The sequence below is a fragment of the Python bivittatus genome, unplaced genomic scaffold, assembly GCF_059951505.1.
Source record: "Python bivittatus isolate LINGU-HERP-01145 unplaced genomic scaffold, Pbiv_v1 ctg000700_np1212, whole genome shotgun sequence".
NCBI lineage: Eukaryota > Metazoa > Chordata > Lepidosauria > Squamata > Pythonidae > Python > Python bivittatus.
In genome coordinates, this window is record NW_028277098.1 from 73,147,246 (window position 1) to 73,171,795 (window position 24,550).

At 41.9% G+C, this 24,550-nt stretch overlaps 1 protein-coding gene across 2 annotated transcripts in view; it reads right to left on the minus strand.

The window, feature by feature from the left end:
* Positions 1 to 24,550, minus strand: part of LOC103060704 (arf-GAP with SH3 domain, ANK repeat and PH domain-containing protein 1-like) — a 58,222-nt gene that overhangs the window by 8,004 nt on the left and 25,668 nt on the right. For both annotated transcript variants that reach the window (XM_025167161.2, XM_088153336.1), the window contains exons 13-25: positions 23,934 to 23,982; positions 22,006 to 22,169; positions 20,774 to 20,907; positions 20,565 to 20,656; positions 18,017 to 18,206; positions 16,953 to 17,038; positions 15,344 to 15,459; positions 6,694 to 6,761; positions 4,071 to 4,178; positions 3,093 to 3,330; positions 2,649 to 2,807; positions 872 to 935; positions 414 to 460 (exon numbers count right to left, since the gene is read on the minus strand). In XM_025167161.2, coding sequence (XP_025022929.1) covers positions 414 to 460; positions 872 to 935; positions 2,649 to 2,807; positions 3,093 to 3,330; positions 4,071 to 4,178; positions 6,694 to 6,761; positions 15,344 to 15,459; positions 16,953 to 17,038; positions 18,017 to 18,206; positions 20,565 to 20,656; positions 20,774 to 20,907; positions 22,006 to 22,169; positions 23,934 to 23,982 — 1,515 coding nt within the window. The remainder of the gene's footprint in view (positions 1 to 413; positions 461 to 871; positions 936 to 2,648; positions 2,808 to 3,092; positions 3,331 to 4,070; positions 4,179 to 6,693; positions 6,762 to 15,343; positions 15,460 to 16,952; positions 17,039 to 18,016; positions 18,207 to 20,564; positions 20,657 to 20,773; positions 20,908 to 22,005; positions 22,170 to 23,933; positions 23,983 to 24,550) is intronic.

Below are 24,550 nucleotides of genomic sequence, written 5' to 3' on the forward strand. Positions count from 1 at the left end.
TAATCAAAAATCAATTTTGATTATAATCAAAATTAAAATTATTGACCAAAATAATTTAGAAATATATTATTATTATAAGATAGATTGTGAAGTAGGTGACTTTGTATGTTAAAGAATTTGATAATTATCCCTGAACTTGGTATGGGAGAACTTATCCCTATTAATTTCTAGGTGCTATCCAAATAGAATGTATAATACTCATATAATTGCACTTCCCATAGCACTACAATAATAAAACTTGAAACTTTTCACAGTGATAAAACTTGAAGGGGTATTTTTTCCCCAGCCCCCTCTCCCAAGAATTGCAAACAGTTGTGTAACTTGAGTTTTTACACAACCTAAATGAGGGAAGAGGAAAGATATATCAATCCTCAGCTACAACTAAATAGTGCATTTAGAAGAAACTATCTTACCTTGCTGCCAGGAACCCACCCCTTCAGGGAGTTCAGAAGGCTGAGAACTGAGGGAAATAATGAGGGTGGGGAGGAAGAGGGTCAGGAAAAAAGAAAAGTAAGTTGAATCATCCTCTACTTCCTACTGGAAGTGTCTGAATGATAGCTGCTGTCTAGATATTCATAGGTCAGTGCAAAGTAGCTTAAATTTGCATTGACAAAACATACTTAAAGATTTCCACCAGTCCCAACAGCTGGCTGGTGAAGAAAAGAAGACCAGTGTTAACGACTATTCTGGCCAGAGTAGCTTTTATATTCCCACTGCCAACCACCTGACACACAATCAATTTAAGTCTCCTGTGGGAGCCTACCTAGTCTCTATTCAAGATATCAAGACCAGGATGTACACTCAGAACAAACCTAATTTCAAAACAGATAGCACTTTCATTCAGTTTTGCATATCACATATACACAATTACCTCAAACTCCTAGGAGAAGCTCCTTCTGGAGAGCAACGTCTTGGAAGTGAGAAAGATCTAGAATCTAACAAGAGACAGAATCAAAGCTATTTTTTCTCTTTTACTGAATCCAATTATGTCTAATGAGTTAGAAACAGTAAAACCAGTGTGAATTAAGTTTTCTGTCTCACATAAAAACTAATTTTATCAATGTTTAACATATTAGCACATATTCAGAGTCTATAAAATGCTCATCAAGTTAGGAAACATCTGAATCACTGTAACAACTTGTGATAGTTACAGATTAAGTCACTAAAGCAATAAAAACTAGTTGGCGACTCTGCTGCTGGCCACCCTTCATGCAGCCTAGCTGCACTATAGAAACATTATGAGAGTTTAATTTTTTTAATTTCTAAGAATCTTGAATCCCATATATCCTAATATGTCTTGTTCAGATTTCAAATAATAGCACCTGGTACATGATTTTATCTATTATACATTATATTGCAGTGCCTCATCTACACAGTTTATAAAACCAGTAAACTTACAACAAAAACTATGTGCACTAAATACGTTAATACATAAAATCATGTCACCCACAAAAATCAGCTTCTATCCAAACAGTTGCTAACAATTGTCTTACATATACCATTTGAAGGCTCTGTGGAAAAGGCTCTGTGCATTAACAGCCCTCCTGTTCTAATCTCTGGGCAGGGCCAGCTTTAGGCTAGGGCTGAGTAGGCACTGGCCTCGGGCACCAAGCTTAGGGGGCACCAAAGCTGTCCCTCCTTCGAAAAAATTCTTCACATTGGAGGAAGGTGGTGCCATCAATCAATGTGGCCTAGGGGCACCATATACTCTTCAGCCATCATGTTAGTCTAGAATGAGGGGGCTAGGACCAAGCAGGCTTGCCTCTAGGCTTCCATCCCCTTAACCTCTTGGGGTGGAAGGGGATTCACAACATGCTCTCTCAGTCAGTGTGTACTCAACAGGCATATTCTATCTCAAATAGTTGTCCTGAGGATAGCAAGGACCCAAACCATAAAGGGCTTTATAAGTAGTAACCAGCACCTTGTACTGGACTTGGAAAGCTACTATCAGACAATGCAGCTCTTACAATATTAATGTTATTCTGCTGTAGCAGCTGTTATTGGCTGCCAGTGGATTTTGCACCAGTTGTAGATTCCAAATTATCTTCAAGAACAGTCTCACGTAAAGTGAATTGTAGTAATCCAGTTTCAAGATGATAAAGGCATGAGCTACCACTGCAAGAGCCTCCTGGTCTAAATAAATCAGTGCACCATCCCAAGCTGGGCAAATGCCCCCTTGACCATGACCTCTATCTGCTGTACTACCAGGAACTCTGAGTCCAGGAGCATCCTGAGATTGCACACCTGCTCCTTTAGGGGTACTGCCACCCTATCCAGAGTTAAAGATGGAAATATCCTGGAATACCAAGGGGTTTTGAACAAACAACATCTTTTGTCTTGCTGGAATTCATCCTAAGCCCATCCCATCCCATCCCATCCCATCCCATCCCATCCCATCCCATCCCATCCCATCCCATCCCATCCCATCCCATCCCATCCCTCACAGCCTTCAAGCACCAGATGAACACTCCCACCACATCGCCTGTTCATCTTGGGGTGAAGATGCACAACTGCCTGCATCAAAAGCATAATGGATCAGTTATTTGAATCAGTATGAAACCACTTCATATATTCCTTTATTTTAGGCTGTTCCTGTTCTATAACTGTAGCATTTTCCAGTTGATAAGTGATTTAGTAGGCTCTCTTACCATCAGAAGGACTGTGATTCAGTGGTGTAGAGGGGAAAGGCTCTGAGGAGGTCCGCTTATGTCTAATGGTCAGAGGTGGAGGCACAACCTTTTTAGCTGGTGTATCTACAGGGTAGACAGAGCTGCTGGTTGGGGGTATTGGAGGAGAGAAGCTGGGGGCTGAGAAATAAATTCAATTACAGCAATTTTAATAAACCGCAGGAAGCAAATAAATAGAATGGGTTAATTATATAATCAGATTCATCTACTGTATTTATATTAAAGTATAAGTATGTTGTTTTACACCAATTGGATTCAATATTAAAATAGATTACTGCCAACAACTTTATCCAGGTAGAATGGATGGAAAGCTAAGACAGTTAAGAAAAGATCAAAGAGCACACAATGGAACTAACCTAAGTAAAGTTTGATAAAATTCCGAGAACATAGAAAACACTGTCTAACCTCTGGGTGCATTGCGTAGTGGCAGTGGTGGGCCTGGATAAGCAAAAGTGGGAGGAGATGCTGTTGCAGCAGATCTAGAGGCATGCGGTATGGCATATATGTCTTGGCATTTGTCCTGGGATGCTGGACTGGCTCCTCTGGAAAAGCCCGCTGGGTTCTTCCATGACTGAGAGGCTGACCCAGGCAGATTGTAGCAGCTTTGTGGACGATGAAAGCGATCTTTTTTCACTGGACAGAGCTGCAACATACAAGTAGACTATATTACTGGAAAGATGAAGATAGAAATAGTATTCTTTATATTCATATACTTGTATAACTGATACATTTATCATAATATTTGGGACCATAATATTAGGAAAAAAATCCTCTTTAAAATAGTGGTCTTAGATATATAGTAACAAGTAGTCTGTCTGTAGCAGAACTTTCAGATGAAAGTCTACGGGTGGCAACCTAACCACAGAATGAGATGTGCTTAAGACCACTGATATTCAGTGACATAAACATAGTGCAAGACTGCAGCCTTGGAATATCAAAATAAGTCTAGGAAATTAGGTAGGACCCCGTTCCTTTTATAATTCAGTGACTCTGATAAATATTCATATAGTTTTCATGGAATTGGTATCAGAAAAGATATCCAATAAAAAAGTCGATAATCCATTAACAGGATACTGAATCTGTACCATATCAATTAAGCACATTGTGGCGTCCTTGGTGCTCTTTGAGCTTGGTTGTTAGATTACAGACATTTCATTTACCAACTAGGTAATATCATTAGTATTACCTAGTCATTACCTAGTTGGGTAATGAAACATCTGCAATCAAACAACCAAGCTCAGAGAGCACCAAGGACTCCACAGTTAAACCCTGAGCTACATATGTTCTCTTCTATTGGCAGTTAAGCACAATTGAAAGAAATAAGAATTGATGGCCACACATTTCAGATTACACAATAACTGGCCAGAAGTGCTGAGATCTTACCTTCTCATCCAGTTCATCATCACTTTCAAACATATCTTCTTGGCCTGGTTGCCACTCATATTCGACATGGGCACGCATATTGAACTGATTACTTTCAGCCTGCAATAGCTGGAAGACACAGAACACCCCATCTCTGCTCATGTTTGTAGTGTGCAGGGAAAGTTCCAAGCAAACTCTAAACCTACTGGACTAACAGCTGTTTTCTTTTGTATTTGGGACTTTCAGTGGAAATTAGGAAGTACCAGAAAACAAAGAGAAGGAATCTTTAGATCTGTAATCACACTACTATAAAGTACTGTGCTGTATACTCAGGGTAGTCCAACATAGAACAGTTGTTCTGCTTCCCCCCCCCCCCCCAGTTTTCATTCAATTCAGTGGAAGAGAAAGTGTTTTGAAATTTCAAAGAAGAATTTCACATAAATTCTCAAGGTGTTTTTTTGCATTTGTTTAGTAATAAGATGGTCAAAGGGTATAAATGAATTCCCTTTCAATCATCTGTCCATCAGTGGTGCAACCTTCCTTCCTTTCACTTCTATTCAGTCCCGATGGCAGACATCATGAGTGAACTCCTCCCACTGAGCTTTTTCAAATTGTGTGGGCAGCCAGAAAACTATAGCTGTAGCCCTAGCAGAAGCACTTTCTACCACTTCCAGCCCCATTCTAGACTTCAGCTCCCACAATTCCCTGCTGGCTGGGGAATACTGGGAGTTGAAGTCCAGACGTCTTAAAGTCGCTGAGGTTGAGAAACACTGGCTTAGGTAATATCACCTGGTGGGACCCAGGAGACGTGCCCTTTTACAACAGCACCCCCCTGAGATTTGATTGGCCGTGATTCTGGCTGCCTTTCAAAAGTTAGCAAAGACCTGGCTCTTTTCCCAGACATTGGGTTAGGGAGTGGGATGGTCCTGTTGGAAGAATTTTCCCCAGCACTGCATGCGCCTGTGTTTTCATGTTTAGTTTTTTTATTGTTTACTGTAAAGTGGATTTATTGCTCTTGATTAATGCACACAACCCTGAGACATGTGCTGAGCGGCAGCTATATAAACCAACTAACTAAAGCTCAAAACAACCATCAAGATAAATTTGAAAAGTAATTCTCAAACACCCAAGACTAAGTTAAACAAGAACAAAAACAAAAACAGAAAAGTCTCACAGGGATTTTTATTTTTATTTTTTTGAGAAATCACAAGACCAACTTCGGCACAGGATGAATTCAGGGCTGAGGACTGAATATTTCTACATTTCAACCTCACTATTTCTGACCTGAGAAAACCTACCTATTATAGCTGATGAAAAAAAGAACGGAGGGAGGAGGAGGAAAGCTGCACCTGACATGCCTGTATCCAGTCCATGGGATTTCAGTCCTTTCCTTAATTTCATTCATAAAATTATCACCTCTAAGAAAGCATTTCATGGTTTGCCTGTGATTAAGGAACCTTGTAAGAGCTTCCCTCAAACCTAAGGCTACCAGGCGCCCAGCAAAAGGAGGAGGACCTGTCCTCCTTTTTGTCCTCAGGTTCTTTGTCCGGCAGGCATAGCCTTAAAATCCAATATTGTCCTGCTTTTTGAGTGTCTTGGGTTTTTTTAAAAATTATTTTGAACTGTTTTCACAGGAGAAGTCATTCAAATGTTTGTGTATTGTGACGCTGTAAATTGCCTGCTTCTTTCCTTCCCTAGTCTGTCTACAGACCCAACAGCCTAGATTTATGTTATTCAATTTATTTCCTGATTCCAGCAACAGGCTTCAATCCAGCCCCTTCAAATCTATGATCATTCTACTCTGTAGATCGCAGGACTTGACATAGGTTTCTATGGTGAAATTTGAAAAGAGTGGCATCAATTCTATATCATTGCTAGCATATATTCTTGAAAATAAAGATTTGTTGGACAAATATTGTGATTGAAAATCCAATCTTTCTGATGCTGGAAAAAGTAATTTCACATACATGTAGACCTAAGTGCATGTTTTTTGCAGCTCTCTGCTGTAATTTTTGTTGCAATGCCAAGAAAGTAAGTTCCTTTTCTTCCCATTTGTCCTCCTTCCAACTGTCTGTGACCTCCTTTGCCTGTTCAGTTATTTGGGTAATCCTATTAATGCCTACAACATCTCTGCTTCTTCTCAATACAGATTCAAGAAAATCATTCTTTTATTCCTTTTCTTAAAAGTGAAACTATACATTTTTGTTTGCATCCCTAAGTGAATACACATCTAACTTTTCACTTATTCAAAAGGAAAAAGAAACACGCTCTCTAGATTTTTGTTTGCAAGTGAGGAGAATCTGTTACTCTATCATCTTTAGCTGATGATCACATACATAAGTCATATAAAAACAGACACACTTTAATTTAAGCAGTTGTGGTTATGACTTAACAAACACGTTTCTGCTTTATAATTTACAATTAAGTGCTATGCTAGGTAAAAATGAACACCTGTTAGAGAAGAGATCATGATAAAAGCTGCAGGAAAAAAGGCATGTGTATAATAGGGTCATAATAGTTTCAACATACTTTGCATTTTGAAAAGATCCTGCCTTTAGCTATGTCTGGAGAACATAATCTAGACACCTCTTGTCAGGGTCCTAGGATGATGTTAGAAATTTGTGTTAAACCTGCTGTTTCTTACCAGATCCTCGCATGTAGTGTGATTCATTAGCCTAGCAATATCAAGTGCTGTCTCTCCAGCTTCATTAGCTGTGGGAAAATGTCAGACATCACCAAATGAATAATAATTAGAGAAATTGTTAATAGATTTGACTCCATTTATATATATCATAGTGTCAACCACATTTTGAAGATGGCATTTAAGTCCAGACAAGAAAGTTGCACTTCTGGACAGAAAGGATATCAGAAAGACATTCAAAAACTGTGGCTACATGTGTGTGTTTGTATTTCCAGTTTGAAACTTTTTTCCTAAAAAAAAGGGTGGTTTGCATACTGTGTGTGTTTGGCATGGCTGAGATACTACTTTTTCCACCAGCACCTAAATGCAGAGCAAGAACAGGGGTGTCTGCAGGTGGATTAAAAAAGTCAATATGGAAGCCACAATCATGCAATCGAAGGCCTGCCCATTTTTTTGTGCATTATCATGCATGTAAAAAAGGGTGGGGCTTCAATCACATGGTTGTGGCCACCATATTGACTTTTTTGACCCCCTCCCTGTAGCAACCCCTGAAAGAGAGAGATCTTACAAAAGACAGGAAGACAATATATAAAACATTAAAATGCAATGCTCTGACAACTGCCTCAGCTAGAACCTTTGTGAAAACCAGATTTAAAAAGGTTTTCTCCTCTGGATTAAGCAGGTAATGTGGAAGAAATCAGGAAGTATGAGCAAAGTTCCCCTAAAAGGAAAATATATGGCATAGGAAAATTCATGGCTGACCTCCCTTATAGTGGGTGCTGAGCCATCCTGAAACACTACACTACGGTATGGTTTTGATGAGTCAGGTGAAGTGGGGAGCAGGATAAAGAATGTCTATATTGGGCATTATGATAAATCGGAATATTGTGATGGGAATACATTTTGTTTTCATAAATTCTTCTCTTTCTTTTTCTTCCATTCCAGAGTAGAATTTAGTAAGTCTTGTTTTTATTTTTGATTGAGCTCAGTTTGCTGGGTTAGAATGTGACCATTGATGCCTAAAGGTTTCTTTGAAGTAAGCCAGTTAGACTACTGTTTATATAAAGTTGCTCTGTTTTAAACACAGTTTTTAAAACATTGTGAGAAGGCAGGGAGAAGTGAGGGCCTCAAACGAACCATGTTTGCTAGGGGAGAGCGCTGTGCACCATGGGGCAGCCTTGGGGGGGTGGCAGGAGGGAGGATGGGCAGAAGGCACACTCGCACCAGAGTGGAGAGGGACGGCAGGAGGGAGGAAAGACTGCAGGCAAGAGGCACGATCGCACCAGAGTGAAGAGAAACGGCAGGGGGCGGCTGTCGGGTCAAGTGGGGATTGGAATGTGTATTGCGCTGATTGGATTCGGAAAGTGGAATGTCTGCGGTTTTGCGGTTAATTAGCGGCGCTCCGGGGCAGTAAAAAAGGTGAGATTGTGAGCCAAGCCCTCGCAGGAGGGGGAGGACAGATAGGGGGTATAAAAACCTGTCAGACCTTGCTTCGGGGTTCCTCCATTGCTGCGGGAGGGACCCACCTTTGCAAACGTGCCCAATAAAAACTTCTGTCTACTGGATAACCGAACCCGTGTCTGTCGTTTTCTGACAAAATTGGCGAGCCAGGCAGGAGTCCTCGACGTGGACCGGACTGTGGGGAACCGGTGAGTAATCGGCCGTAACACCCCGTTGAGGTGTCTCCCGTTTTCCCCGGAGTCGGGTCCAGGACGGGACTCCAATCGCCAGTCAGACAGAAGTAAAGAGGAAGTCGGCCGACGAGGAGACCTCCGGGAGGTCTGGTGAGTACAGCCTACCCATAATCTCGGGGAGATTAGCGTGGTTACGAGGCGTTGGACGCCGCAAGGGGACAGAAGAGTCCGGGACCTTCTGTAAGGTGGGAAACGTAGTCAGGAAGGATGGGTAAGGCGCAGAGTAAGAGTGTAAGGCCAGGGGCCAGTGGGAAAAATGCAGTAGGGGGAATCCCCATGGATTCTCCATTAGGACAATTGTTGCAACAGTGGGAGACACCCTGGTTGTGTCCATTCACCAGGGGTCTGGAAAAACCGACCATGATAACTTTGTGCACTAAAGAATGGCGAAAATATCCACTAGTGGACCCCGAATTCCCCTACCATTGGAATCCCCAGTAATTACTGGGTGACCCAACTAAAAAACTACATTGTGGAGCATAAAATGTTAACACAGGAACCCTATGTGGAAGTCTGGTTCCATGTTCATTGGGAGGGGCCTCGACCCAAGTTAGCCAAAATTTTTGTCCAAAAAGAACAGGAGGATGAGGAGGACCTCTGGCTGACTAGACCTCAATGGGGGCCGCTACCTCCTCCTCCTCCTCCTCTTCCTATCGCTCCCCCTCCGGCGCCCCCACCCTATCCCGGGCAGCGGAAAGAGCTGGACCAGCTGAACCAAGACATTCAGAACGTGCCCTTTATTCTAAGGTTGGCCAGTGCCTTCCCCGTCCGGGAAGTCCCGAACGGAACGAACGCACAGGGGGTGGCCGTCACCAGTTACGTAACGATTCCCATCAAACCCAGTGAGTTGAGGGAATTAAAAAGGACCCTCCCTCGTATGCAAGAGAACGCCCATACCGCCGCCGAACAATTGGAACTTTTTCTCGGCCCGGTGGAATACTCCTGGGGGAACTGAATTACATTTTAGCCCACCTCTATACGCCAGAAGAGAGGGGCCAGATTTGGCGAGCTGCGCTCGGGGCTTGGGAGCAAAGGAATGCAAATGTCCCAAATGCCCTGGCCGCAGATACTAAATTCCCTCTGGCAGACCCAAATTGGGATCCCAATAATGCTGAACATCGGGAGAACATGAGAGGAGTTTCCCCCTGTACGACTTGGGGGTCATGGTTCCCCAACCGGGACCCACGGGGAACCCTTGGTAAACATCACGGTGGGTCCCACCGGCGAGGAACGGCAGTTCCTCGTGGACACCAGAGCCTCTCGAACATCCCAGGGATTGCGAAATCCCGGGGCGCATCGGTATCGGTGATGGGGGTGGGAGGCTCTCTGGTCAAGGCAGACGTACTGGAGGAAGTGAGACTGGAGTGGAATGGGAAGGAGGTAACTGCAGATGTGTTACTGATCCCACAGGCGAGAGTGAACTTGCTGGGAAGGGATCTCATGGGTAGTCTAGGAGTGGAGTTGTGGAATGTGGAACAGGCAGAAAGGATGTGTTTGTTGCGGGAGGCGGACGTGGAGGTTGTGAACCCTGAGGTATGGGCAGGAGAAGGGGGCGGGGCGGTTTCGCATAGCCCCAATTAGCATCCCCTTGAAACCAGGGGTGACGGGTTTGCGGCAAGCCCAATACCCGCTGTCCCGGGATGGGAGGCGCGGGCTGAAGCAACAACTGAGATGGACGGTGCTGCCCCAGAGGTACACCGAGAGCCCCCTCTTGTTTGGACAGGCATTGGAAGAGAAACTCCAGGGGTTCCGGGCCCCTGGGGGTTCTCGGGTGCTGCAGTATGTGGATGATTTGTTGGTGTCTGGAGAGAAGGAAGTAAAGGTGAGAGAAGACTCAGTGGCTTTATTGAACTGGTTGGCTGAAGAAGGATTGAAGGTGTCAAAAGGGAAGGTCCAATTTGTGGAAAGGGAGGTCAAGTATTTAGGACATGTACTCCGGAAGGGCGAGAAGTTGATTGATCCTTCTCCCATACAGGGGATAATGCAGTTGAAGCCCCCTCATACTAAAACAGAGGTGCGGCGGTTTCTGGGTCTAGTAGGATATTGCAGGCTATGGATAGATGAGTACATGAGCAAGGCTCAGTTTCTGTATGAGAAGTTGAAAGGATCATCTGACAGGGTAGAATGGACAGACAGGGACACAGAGAAGTGGGGGGAATTACGAAGGAGCCTGGTGACGGCCCCGGCTCTACCGAACTTGCCCCCCCCCTTTCACCTATACGTTACAGCCCATGGGGGAACTGCCATTGGAGTGCTGACTCAGAGACGGGCTGGGAAATATCAACCAGTGGCCTTCCTGAGCAAAGCCCTAGAACCAGTGGTGAGGGGATGGCCGACTTGTGTGCAGGCAGTGGCTGCCGCTGCTGTGCTAGTGACAGAAGGGAAAAAACTCACTTTTGGGAGCCCCGTGATTGTCCATTCGCCCCATCAGATCTTAAGTGTGCTTAGTCAGCAGGCGGCTGCTTGGATGACAGAAGGGAGGATGTTGAAATATGAGACAGTTCTCCGGATAAGTCCTGATGTGGTGGTAGGAACAGACAGGAATTTGAACCCAGCGGAGTTTCTTGCGGGGGAGTGGAAAGAATGGGAGCCGGCAGAGCACGAGTGCTCCACCCTGTTGCAGCTGCAAACAAAGACCCGGGAGGACCTGCAGGAGGTCCCGCTGGAGGAGGGTGAGGTCTGGTTTGTGGATGGGTCTAGTCGAGTAGAGCAGGGACAAAGGAAGTCAGGATATGCGATAGTGACGGCGGAGGGAGAGACAATAGAGAAGGGGGCACTACCAGGGGATTGGTCGGCTCAGCTGTGTGAAGTGCACACTTTGAAACGGGCACTAGAGTTGGGAAAGGGAGTGTCCCTCACCGTCTACACAGACTCGCGATACGCCTGGGGAGTAGTGCACACTTTCAGGAAAATTTGGCTGGAACGGGGTTTACTCACAGCTGCTGGAAAGGGAAGGTTGCAGGGAGGAAGCAGGTCATTGGGTTACAATTGAGGGGACCCCAGTAGTGAGCCGTGCTGACATGAGGGGGATGGTGGAGAAACTGCACGAAGGGTCTCACGGGGGGTGCAGGCTTTGGTAGACACTGTAAAGCTGTGGGAAGGGCCAACGGGGTGTTGAAGCAACATCTCACCAAACTGGGATTGGAAACAGGGCTACCTTGGACAAAGACACTTCCGGTTGCCCTGCTTCGAATGCGGACAGCCCCTCGCAAGGATGTGGGGGTCTCCCCATTCAAGCTGATGATGGGAAGACCTTTCCTGGCTCCAATGGGAGAGCCTATCCCCGAGCTAAAGGATGCCTTCCTGAGAAAGTATCTCTTGGTACTGTCACAATCTCTCTTGTCTCTAAGAAAACAGGGACTCCTCGCTCAACGGCCCCCTTGCTGAAAGACCAACACCCCCACAAGCCAGAGGATTGGGTCCTGATAAAGACGTGGAAGGATGAGAAGCTGAAATCATCTTGGGAGGGACCATACCAAGTTCTCCTGACAACTGAATCAGCGGTTCGGACCTGACAGGGGGGTTGGACCCACTACCATCGGGTTAAGCAAGCTCCCGACCCCCGACCATGGACTGCCCAACCGGGAGACAGACTCAAAGTAAAACTTAAAAGGAACTGAACTAAGGCAGGGGAGGAGATGACCAACATAAAGGCGTAGAATTGGCACAGACAGCTTTGATCACTGGGGATGATCCCCGTGGGAGGGGGGGGATGTTCTATCATTTTGGGTCTTCTCCCATACCAAGACCCTGGACTAATCAAAGGCAAATGGCTCTAAATCTCTTGGGGATAACCAATGCAACTCAATGTGTATATTTCAACAATACCCAGAACCGTACCCCCCATTGCCCTCAAAAGGTCCTGCTTTCACTTGTGGAGGGGTCTATAATATCCCTTACGCCTCAACCCCTCTATACCTACCTAAAGGTTTCTTTTTGTTATGTGGACATGAAGCTTACACCTATGTTCCAGCCTATAGTTCAGGGGGCCCTTGTGCCATAGGGCGCCTGACCTCTCTATATGCCCTGCCTCCAATACAAGCGCACCCATCAAAAGAAAAAGAAAAAGGGAGCTGCCATCTGATTGTGAGAGTGATGTGACACTCTTGTCCGAAACAGAAGCCATGGCTCTGGCCCTCTCCTTAGTAGGGGTTCCTGCACTAAGCGGAAGAACTTACCTGGACCTAAGGAAGGTGGCCTGCCTCCTGGCTAAAAGTGTCAACCTTACATCCTCTCTCATTGCAGCCCTCACTGAAGAAGTCACTGAGATCAGGAGGGTGGTCATTCAAAATCGGATAGCTATAGACTATCTCCTATTAAGGGCAGGACAAGGCTGTGAATCTTTTCAAGGTCTTTGTTGCTTTAACCTAACCAACAATAAGAATTATGTTGAAGCAAAACTAGCCAAGTTGAAGACCTTAGCCTCTCGCATATCCGAGGATCCAGAGGGATGGAATTGGTCGTGGCTCACTAGTTGGTTACCTAACTTTGCTTGGTTAAAACAACTTTTTGTACTAGCCATTGGTTTCATTGCCTTACTGGTCCTAGTATGTTGCTTAATGCAATGTCTCCCTGCTTGTGGGAATTACCTGTCCCAGTGTGTGAAGCCCCGGGTCCGGGACGAGGGAGCAATCCTGTTAGCCAGGTTTGAGGCCCAACAGAGGCGTGAAAAGAAAAAGGGGGATTGTGAGAAGGCAGGGAGAAGTGAGGGCCTCAAACGAACCATGTTTGCTAGGGGAGAGCGCTGTGCACCATGGGGCAGCCCTGGGGGTGGCAGGAGGGAGGATGGGCAGAAGGCACACTCGCACCAGAGTGGAGAGGGACGGCAGGAGGGAGGAAAGACTGCAGGCAAGAGGCACGATCGCACCAGAGTGAAGAGAAACGGCAGGGGGCGGCTGTCGGGTCAAGTGGGGATTGGAATGTGTATTGCGCTGATTGGATTCGGAAAGTGGAATGTCTGCGGTTTTGCGGTTAATTAGCGGCGCTCCGGGGCAGTAAAAAAGGTGAGATTGTGAGCCAAGCCCTCGCAGGAGGGGGAGGACAGATAGGGGGTATAAAAACCTGTCAGACCTTGCTTCGGGGTTCCTCCATTGCTGCGGGAGGGACCCACCTTTGCAAACGTGCCCAATAAAAACTTCTGTCTACTGGATAACCGAACCCGTGTCTGTCGTTTTCTGACAACATTAATTCTTAAGTGATTCTCCAAGTTACATATAGAAACTATTAACATAAAAGACAACACTATGTAAATTTAAACATTGTGTACAATAAGATACAAAAAAAAAAATGTAATGAAAGCTGTTCTGTTGTTTTCACAATTATAGTCATTATACTAGAGATAGATCTGTGTCATCCGAGAATAAAATCTCTTCAAAATGACACATGTGGGGTTGATACTTTCTGAGCCTAATTTTTTTCTTAAGCAGAAGAGCAACCAAGACTCAGTTGGTATATCTACAGTTACATGACTGCTTGTCAGTTCAAGGAAGCCATAGTTACAAGATTAACTAGACTTTAGCTTATGAATACACTGCTAAATTGTGGTTAATCAACATTAAACATGAAAACTTCTAATTTCTTTCTTACAGCTGCATCGAAGGAGGAAAGGAGAAGTGAATTCCTCAAGACTGCAGAGAAGATAAATCTGTTGTATCACAATAAATTGCAAATTATAGTGAAATTAACACTCACTGTAGCTTCTGGTAATTGAATGCACTAAGGGCAAAGGGTTAAAATGCTATCCTCCAGTCCTTAGGGCAGCAGTAAAGTATGCCAGGGTAGCATAAACTGTGCTGCTCTCATTGCCAATCTCTATTCTGCGACACAATGGTCCAGTCATTGCTGATTTAATGTGGTACAAGTTATGAAAAGTGATTGGTGGATTTCCCTGGCTTTGTTTCCCATTTCACCAATCATTGCCTCTGGAGAGGAAAAAAAACACCCATTACTCCACCTGCAAGGGCTGTAGTTGACAGGGCTGGAAACAAAAGAGCCTGAGGCCAGATAGGACCATTATCAAAACCCTGTGCAGATGTTCCGCTCTTAAGGCCAAGAATGAGTGGCAAAATGTCCAATACCAACTTGGAGAAAAAGATGCAGGATTTCAACCTTATGCCTGATACAAATATGACTTGATTTCTAGATTTGGCAGTAGCTGATTTTCTTTGTTAATTAAGACTACTTTCTTATCAGTTATAAAAACAATTTACCTACTGTGGAGTCCTTGGGGTAACAAAGCGTTTGCAAGAAAACAGCCAAGCTCAGAGAATCCCAAGGACTCCACAGTTCAACCCTGAGCTACACATACTTGCTTCTATTAGAATTTACCTACTCAAGCTTTGTCCTTGACTCTTGTGCTAATGCTCCTGAATGTAGGTTTGAATTGCTAGGGTGAGATTTACTGCCTTGCCCTGGGTAAAGTGCTGGCACCTGTGGGGTGGGCAAGTGTTGGTAGGTACCTGGAACAGCATGTTTAGCCACCAATCAAGTGGTTAACTGTTGGGTTTGATAGATATGAAGATAAGCCTAAAACAACATACCCAATCTTTGCAGAATGTTGTTCTCTCCCATAGTTCTATAGAATTTAGTAATTTCTTGTGTTCATTTTTAAATGGCTTGAAGTTAAATACTGGCCAGAAACAGGCTAAGCCAATGCAGTGACATTAATGGGAATGGGTTAAATATTCAGGTATGCAGTCTTAAAATAAAATTTACAGTGATACAAATATTCAAGTATGTTGTCTTAAACTGAACATTCATCCATTACTACTAAGTGAAAATAAACCTAAAATCAAGAAAAAACACTGTAGAGGAGATAGAAAAAAAAGAAGAAATATACTACAGAGCATGCACTATCATAGTATTATACTATTCACTATACATACTGTAGCATTATAGTGAAATAGACTGACATTTTGCCTTCTCATTCAGAACACTAATATTATTTCATAATCACTTACTGATTGCAATGTTGGCTTTTGCTCGCAGAAGGAGTTTTATGCATTCAGGTTTATTGTGCAGGCTGCAGTAATGAAGGGGAGTATTTCCCTTGGAGGTTTGCTTCACCAGGCTTCCACTAGAAGAGGGAAAATTATTAGCCATATAAAAATCCTTCACTTATGGACAACCACATTTCCTGGTAGATATCATGCTAGTTGTAGAGCCCGGCTCCAGAAACAGATTCCTCTTATTTACATTTACACTCCTTTAGATTACAGCCATCAAATCTGAAAACCTTAGTACGATGGATTATGGTCCAATAACGAATAAGTGGCCTTGCTGTAAGAATTAAAAACCGCTTAGAACAGGGAGGGAGAAAATTAGGTCTAGGCCATGCCATTACCGCCATAGATTTCATAACTGATCTCATTCTGCTTCTCTACAAGTGTTTAATTTTCTTTTCAGCTGAGGATCTTGACAGTGCCCCCACTATCATTATCTTCCCCCAGCAGCAGATAAGGTTCATTCCACATGCACATGAATACAAACACAATCCCATTGCTTCTTCTAGTTGCCTCTCAGCTATTTTTGTGTATGGAAATCAGCCTTCTAGCATGAAAAATAAATGATGGTCAAGGCCTCTCTGTTGTCAACAATCTGAATAAGAGGCAGACTCAGGCACATAATGAGATGCAACCTTGTCATAGATCAGATGTGGGAGTCAGCTTTCATAGATTACAGCACCATAGGAGTGCCTGACATGTGTATGTGTGTGTAATAGATAGCGATGGAGACAGATATTGTGTTATGATTTTGTTATGAAATGTTTTAAAATATTTTATTTTATTGCTATTTTAAAATCTGTAAATTGCCTAGAGTCTGTAATGACTGAGGTAGCAAACAATTGCAGAAATAAATTAAACATTACAGATAGTGCTTTCTTACAATAAAATCAATTGCTTGCTTAGATCCTAAAATAAATCAACTTATAGAATTTCACAGAGAATAAACATTCCTTCCTTTCATCTCTGCTAAAGTCATTTGTGCCTTTCTGAAAAATCTTGATATGGACACGGGGACTACCATAAGAAGAAAGGATGGAAAAATTCTCTTTTGCAAATGTTCTTAATTTCTAACAGAATCCACGTCTGTTGATGGGCAATTGTCTACTCACCTGGTAGCCTCCCCACCCCATCTGACAATGTTGAGAAGGAGTGTTAAATCCTCTGAAAACATTCTTTTGGGGGTGCAAAATGACTAAAGCCAATGAATTCCAAAAGCACCCATGTAGCAGCAAGTTATCACTTGATGTATGTGCAGAATGCAATGCAGACGTTCTTATCTGAGTTATACTTCAGCAGCCTGATGAACAAACTGGATAAAATTCAGAATTGGAACTGGTGTTGTGGTTGGAAGAATAGAGCTCTATGAGGGAAGATCAAAGAAGTAAAGGACCATTTTAGAAGGACCTATATGGGGTATGTCAAATTTTTGTTCTGCCAGAGTGAGGAAACTTCAGTGCTAGCAGCTCAGAATCCATCAGTACCCCACTTTATTTGGCTTGTATGTGAAAAAACACAGGAACACTTGCTGCTTGTTAAATCTGTTAGGCCTATCAAATCAACTCACCTGTTCTGCACCAGAAAATCTACAATATGCAATGAGGTTCGGTCACCCACTAGAACTGCCAGATGAAGAAGTGTCTCTCTAGGTTCCTTTGAAACAAGAAACAAAAACAAGCTGATTATTTAAAAAAATAGCTGTCCATGATAATTAATGGAGAACTAGCATCATGGGAATGATTTCTTCCATTTTTGCTTATTCACAATAGAAAAAACATCAGAGGAAAGTTTATGAAAGTACTTGCCTAAACTTAGATTACAGATTGGCCTCTGATTTACTGTGCAACTGAACAACCATGGATGGCTAATAGTTTACTGGAGCAAGGGGGAAGGGGCTGCTTAATCCTGTCTATGAAACTAATTCCACCCAGCTGTTCCCATCGTAAATATCCATTTTTAAAACTACTTTTTTAGTGTTAACATTAAAAAGTCCCCTCACGTGGAAGCAGAATCACAGAACTTCCTGTAGCAATTGTGAAAGCTCATCATTTAGGCTGCAGTGGAAGAGTGCTCCAACTTCTACATACTTATTATTAGTAAAGAGGGGTTATTTGTTTATTTTATTAATTATATTTACAAGAAAATGTAGAGCATTGACAAAACAAGCAGACAGCAGAGGCCGTGGTGGAAATAAGTGTAACAGCATCACCCTTTTTGGTGGCCTCCAAATGTGTGGGAAAACAGAATCTATCAGCCCCACTGACAATGGCAGTAACAATCCAACACATGTTGAGGACACCAAACTGTAGAAAACTGGTATATAAAAACAACTGTGTCAAATTGTACCAAGTTTCTTTCCACTGGCATTCAGTGGACTCTGACTCAGAAGAAGGAAAGGGAAGTTAATATGTTCCTTATTGGGCAAGCTACTGCCCTGAAGAAAAAGACCAAAATATTAATGCTGAGTCACTTTTGGTTGATTATCCTCCTTAGCACATAGTTTAGAAACCAATGTTTTCTTACAATCTTCAATAAAAGGAGTGTACTGCATGTTCCACACTTTGGTACTAATGTATCATCTTTGCTGAAGTGGGTGTATATCCCTCAGCTTCTAATAGGAGGAAGTCTCACCTGGCTAAACTCCAGAACAGGCTCACTTAAATTCATTTTTTCTGCATATGCCTGAAGCAAAATAAATATATCCTTCTCTTTGACAGCATTCTCCAAATTCTTGAGCTTGACAATTGGACTTCTCATGATCCTCGGAACAACATACTTCCTATTAACATACTTAGAAATTATGAAATCTTTCCGAAGGGTCCTGTAATGATACAGGGCAAAGACAGAAACTACAGATTTCAAAGGTACACGTTAATGATCTGCTAGCAGAAACAATGAATGACATTCCAACAAGCAAAGAAGTGCAAATCATAAGACTCCAAAAGAACTTTGCTACAGCTACCAAAGAAAAGACATCCTGCACTTGTTCTATTGTTCCCTACTTAGCAGATTACTTTTTTGGGTAGGGGAAAAAAAAAAAAGGAATAGGAAAGGCAGGACGGTTATAAATAATTTTGTATTGAAATTGGTCTTGCAGTGTTTCCTTCCCCTGCAAAATACTATTCTTGTTTGTTTGTTTGACTTATATGACCACCCATCTTATCGCCATAAGCCTGGGTGGCTCATAACAATGGTAAAAACATCCCAAACCCATAAAACCATAATAAAAACTCGCTGTACCCCAAAACCAAACACTCTTCCATACATCAACGTTCAGTTCTTCTTCTGTATTCTCAGAATATTTGAGGTGATTTTTAAAAAAAATTTAGCTTATTTTATTGTTGGAGAAAGTGAAAGTAATGCTGTTGTTGATTTTTGCTTTCCATGGCTCTGAAGCAGGCCTGGCTGACTGCACTTCCAAATTTCAAACAGCCCAACGGAAATTCTTCTCTTGGGATCTGGTGGAAGCATGGAAAACCAGAGGTATGCCAGGCCACAGAAGAAAGGTACAGTACAGTACAGGGAAAGAGAGGACATTCTAAGTCTTGCAACCACACCAAATGAAAGAATACTGCACTCTGGCCTTGAGAAATCCACTAGATTCTCTTCTCTTTTGCAATACATTACAAAAGCAAAATGTAGGGAAAAAATGCAAGATACTTTTTCTGCATGGCACTGGTTATTGTATATATGATAGGTTATGATCCCTGGATCCTGTATACTCTAAGTCTTTCCTGTTATCATTACTTCTCTTGGCTTCTCACTGTACTATCTTTTGCCTTGGTTTGTAGTTTTTAATGAGAACAAGGCACGTTGAAGATTGACTTAGAATTTTAAAACTTATGTCACAGGATCACAGAATTGAAGGATGAGAAGGGGATACAACTCTAGGGCAGCGGCAACAACGGGGATGGCGCCAGCCGGGTTCCTGTGGTATGTGGTGGCCTTGTTGGGTTTGCCTGGCCAGGCCGATGAGCATGACCACATGGTGAGGGGCGCGGTGCGCCTGAAGCCATGGGGACAGATGGGCTTGCTCTTTCTCCCTCCCTCCCTCGTCCTTCGGCAGCAGCTCCCATGCCCAGGTGTGGTACCAAGATAAAGAAGAAGTTGCTTTATGGATGAATACTGTAGGACCATATCACAATCGCCAGGAGACATACAAATACTTCTCTCTCCCTTTCTGTGGTGGATCCAAAAAAAACATTCATCACTACCATGAAACTCTTGGAGAAGCACTTCAAGGAATTGGCCTAGAGTTCAATGTTTTGGATATTAAATTTAAAGATGATGTGATACAACTCTAGCCAGGGGGATATCAAGTGTTTCTTATTCTATAAATCATTATCTTTCTTTTACAGCTCCTGAATCCCAAAGTTATGCTGTTCTTTTCAGTTACTATGCCTGATAGGAACAACTGCTTAGCAATGTGTTCAAAAGGGACTGTCAACTCAATAGGAGTGAGCAAGCTTCTTTTCTTCTTAAAAAAAGCTAAGAAGGAAACAAAAAGACCAGAACACATCCTCTCCGGCAGCCAAAATCCAGATAAGCAGGGATTAACACCAGGCAAACAATCAAGCAGAAAACAATACGCTAATCAAAGAACTATCGAGGAGAAAACCACACCCCCACCAATACTGGCAGGGCAAGCTACTGTATATAAACAGGGAGCAAACCCCACACTCATTCTCACTGATGTTACCTAGTTGGGTAATGAAACATCTGCAAGCAAACAACCAAACTCAGAGAGCACCAAAGACTTCAAAGTCTACTTACAATGAAATCATGCTTTCCTATTATTTCTCTGCTTTTTCTATATAACCAATGACAGTTGTTAAAAATATATATTTATAGTTACAAACAGGGAAAGAGGATTAGTACCTATAAGCCTTGTTGGATTTCCAGAAGCAAATGGATATCACTACAGGAAACTGGATTTCATGGTCTTTTAGTCTGATCCATCAGGGAACTTCTTATAACAATAAAGTAACAGAATTGCTGCAGTCTCAGTTGCTTTTATTTTTATTTTCCAATTTACTTTTAGATTGCCAGACCTCACACTGAATGTAACCACTTGTTCATCTGATCTTCTCAGTTTTTTAAAGCCTGTTTTAAGCAATCATGATAATTCTGCCCTTTCCCATCCCACTCTCAAGTTCATAAAAAAATGAATGTTCCTTACATTGCACTGTCCTTAGTAGGCTTTGAAGATGAACTGGGAAGGTTGGCTTCCAATATGTCATTAAATCGTGAGTTTCCAATATTTTTAGCCAACTGCAAGAGAAATAAGAATATAATACATATTTTATTACATAGTGAAACATATCAAATCTATTCCAGTGCTAAGCTTGTGAAAGAATAGTGATGGTGCAGGACAAAATTAGTTCCTACCAGAAGCTCTGAGGTGGCCAGCTTGTCCAAGGCTAACGATTGGATACGGGAGTTATGAACACCCATCTCTCGGTGAATCCCAGAGCATTCAATGCAGATTAAGATCCCCAAATTAATGGAGAGCCATGCTGGATCTATGCAGCCAGAAAGCACAGGAATATAGTTAGTGTTACCTTGCTGGAAATTATGAATAACATGGGAAATTATCCCAATGTATTGACATTGTGTAGGTATTCCCTAAAATATTAATAGTGGAGATGGACTGTTTACTATAGAATAATTTGATTCAAAACATAAAAAATAAAATAAGGGAAAACAAAGCCTATAGTCAGATTCAACAGTCTGTGAACAAGGAATAGGGCAGATGGAAATGTCTCATTCAAAAAAAAAGGGGAGGGGGAGCAATTGTTGTTTTGCAACATCAAACTCTCTTTAGTGAATTAAGGTTCAAACATGTTTGTGTCTCCTTTTGCCCTCTTGTGCAACAGGTGGTCCATCCCCTTTTCTTGAGGAGAAATCCCATTTCCATTTGTTTCTATGTTTTGGCAACAGTGAGATCTGCTGCCAGAACATACCTGTTTCTTGTGGGCTATGTCAGAACTAACTCTCACATTGGGCATTGATGCAATGCCATTTTTTAATTCTCAAATGGGTCAGCTGAATGAAACAATGCATGGTTTGTGGTTTTCCCAGCTTCTCAAGGACAGACAGCAATGAAGACAACTGTATGGTGGTGGGTTAGAAGCAATTTTCTAAGTGTTTGTGTGAAGTCTAGCAGAGACCTCCTAGAAAATCCTAGGCATCCACAGCTAGTGTAATGACAGAAAATGATGACATCTGTACAGTGATGTTTTAATGCAAACCCCACCTTTTCATATCCTGTCCCTGTGCCAGATGCAAATACACTGGCAGGGCATGCCACAGTATATAAACAGAGCACAAACCCCACTCCCTTCTAGCACTGAAGGTGTTACCTAACTAGATAATGAAACATTTGCAATCAAACAACCAAGCTCGGAGGACTCTAAGGACTCCATAGTTCAACCCTGAGCTACACATATTCACTTCTATTGGCAAATACTGTATATATGTATGACAAGAGCTGACGCTTGAACATCATGCCTATGTATATCACCCATTTCTACAATTAGTTATTTGATACGATCATTTGCTGAGATCTTAAATTGTTCTTCTGAAATAAAGGGAGAAGGAGCAGCAGTTTCTTTGTGTACCTGGTGTTGAGCAGTCACAGCACATGTTGTTTCCTGGCATGTGCTTTATTTCCTCAATGATTGCTCCAGTCAGGTCTTCCATGCTGCATCCTTCCTTGACTTGTGTTTGTTTGAAGGCCACATTCAAAGCTTCTTCTTTACTGTTACTAATAACAGAGACCCATCTGTAATATAGAAGGAAAGTGTCATTAAGTAAATGAGTGCCTTCATTTTGTTAAGTAGAACTCCATCTTCAAAACTGAGCATTTGCACATCAGACCACATGAATTAATCTAAAGTAAAGATTTAAGCTTGTGATTGGTCAGACCCACCATTTTGTGAGAATGTACGTAACATGCTATGAACACTCCAAATGTATCCATCAATACAAACAACTTGGGGACCTTGAATTAAGGGGGTCTATAGAATAGCACTGTGTGCATTGCTTCCTTCACATTAAGGAAGGGAGGAGGGTAAAAATGGAGTCTGTCTGCATGATAGACCAACATTGACGGGTGAAACATTTCCCTGACATGGGAAAAGAAGGTAGTATTATCCTCTCCACTTATTCAGTTCATGCATCTGTGAAAGGCAGAATTTCTCTCTATTATATTTTTATTTTTTCAGAATGTGTATGGAGACCCAAAAGCATCTGGATAAAAAAGATTGCCATACACTGATGGTCTGCATTGTGACTTGACAGTTCCTATTTAATTTTTTTAATTGAAAAGAAACTTAAAAAAAAAAAAAAGGAGTCAGGTGTGCCAGGGAACCTAGTAGATGCCAAGGAAGTATTTGCAGACATATTTTTTTCCAGAAGGACCACTCTAGGGACTCATGTGCTAGTCTCTTCTAACCCACCATACAAGACTAGTGGAGATCTGAGGCTTTACAAATTATTTGAAAATATTCCTAAAATCCTAAAATGAATTGGGCCATTTAAAAACAACAATTTAATTAAAAGCAAGTAAAGAACAGACCATTATGGAATATTAACAATCTTCTTAACCCCCACCATCAGTAAAATAAAACAATAGAACATTTGAACATCTGAACATCTGAAAGAACAAATATACTGAATCTTTTGTAGGTACGTGGTTTAAACAGGTAACACAACAGTTTAGTCAGATTGGCATTGATCCTGATTATTTATTTTCCAGTGGTATGGCATCAGCATTGCATTGCATTAAACAAAGATTATGGGATAATATAGTACAGGAATTAATGGTTAAAGCCAAAGTTTTGTATTCACCTGTAACTTTTGGAATTAATTACAGAAATATTTTTCAGCTCCCTAAATATCTGAATAGTTTAAGTAAATACAGAATAGCCTTTTCAAAAGCCAGATTAAATGTGTTGCCATCAAGTATGCTATATGGTAGATTTTTAAAAATCCCCATCTCTCAAAGAATTTTTCCCTGTAATGGTACTGATCTTGAAATGGTGGGTCATATTTTATTGTATTGTGAATTTTATAAGTCTTTGTCAGGAAGTTATCTGGCCTATTTTAAGATCAAAACCAGGAAGAGATACTTCTGAATATGTTAACATTTTACTTGCAGATGAAAATCCTAAAATTACAGAGGCAACAGCCAGATTTTTAACTATGGCTATAAAAACAAGGTTTTTAGTAACAAATCATTGAGCTGGGGGTTTAAGTATAATGTAATATTTTAAAAATATTTTACATGTTAAACTGTTTTCTTATGCCAAATTTTAGATTATATTTGTAACTTACTATTTGGACCTTTTGGCCATAAATAAATTGAAATTGAAAGAACGTAAGAACTTCAATTAGTAAGAAAAGAATAATACAATCTTAGACTTAAAAGGGACCATCCAGGCACTTGAGATAAACCTTTTCTCAGCACAGGATTCAAAAATCTATTCAGCCTCTCTTTGGAGAGATCCAGTGAAGGGGCACTTATTTTTTTCTCCCTGGTACGTACATATTACATTCTTGTTCATTGTCTGCCAGGAAGTGATATGTCCGATTATCTGAAAAGAAAAAACAGAAACAGAATAAGATTGTACAGTATTTGAATATTAGCAAAACAGAAAATAACAGAGATAAAGATATCTCTTATATGCAAACATGGAAACAACTGAATATTAGTAAAGAGATGTAAGAATAAAACAATTGGAGTCATTCAGCACAAAATATTGTAGGATGACATGTTAGTCTACGGTAGCCAAAAATCAGAAGGTGTCTGGTAGCACTTTTTCACAATTAAAAAAAAAAAATTAAAAGGCATAACCTTTCATGAACTTCAACTTATTTTATCAAATGCATAGTGTGGCTAAACTGATGTATGATTTAAATTGGGATGGGGGAGGGAAGAGAAGACAGGGTAGTTAAGCAGATACAGGTTACATGTGAGACAAATTACGTTCTTAACAACCATTCCTGTGATGGAATGGAATGAGAGGGGTCAAGGACAGAAGCATCTCCTCAGCCCACAGCGTGAGCATGGGAAAGCGAAGAAGATGAGACTGGCACCACCCTAAGGAATTTGTAGTGTTTAGTTGCTGGCTTGGGGAGTTTAGAGTTAGTCTGGCGAGATTC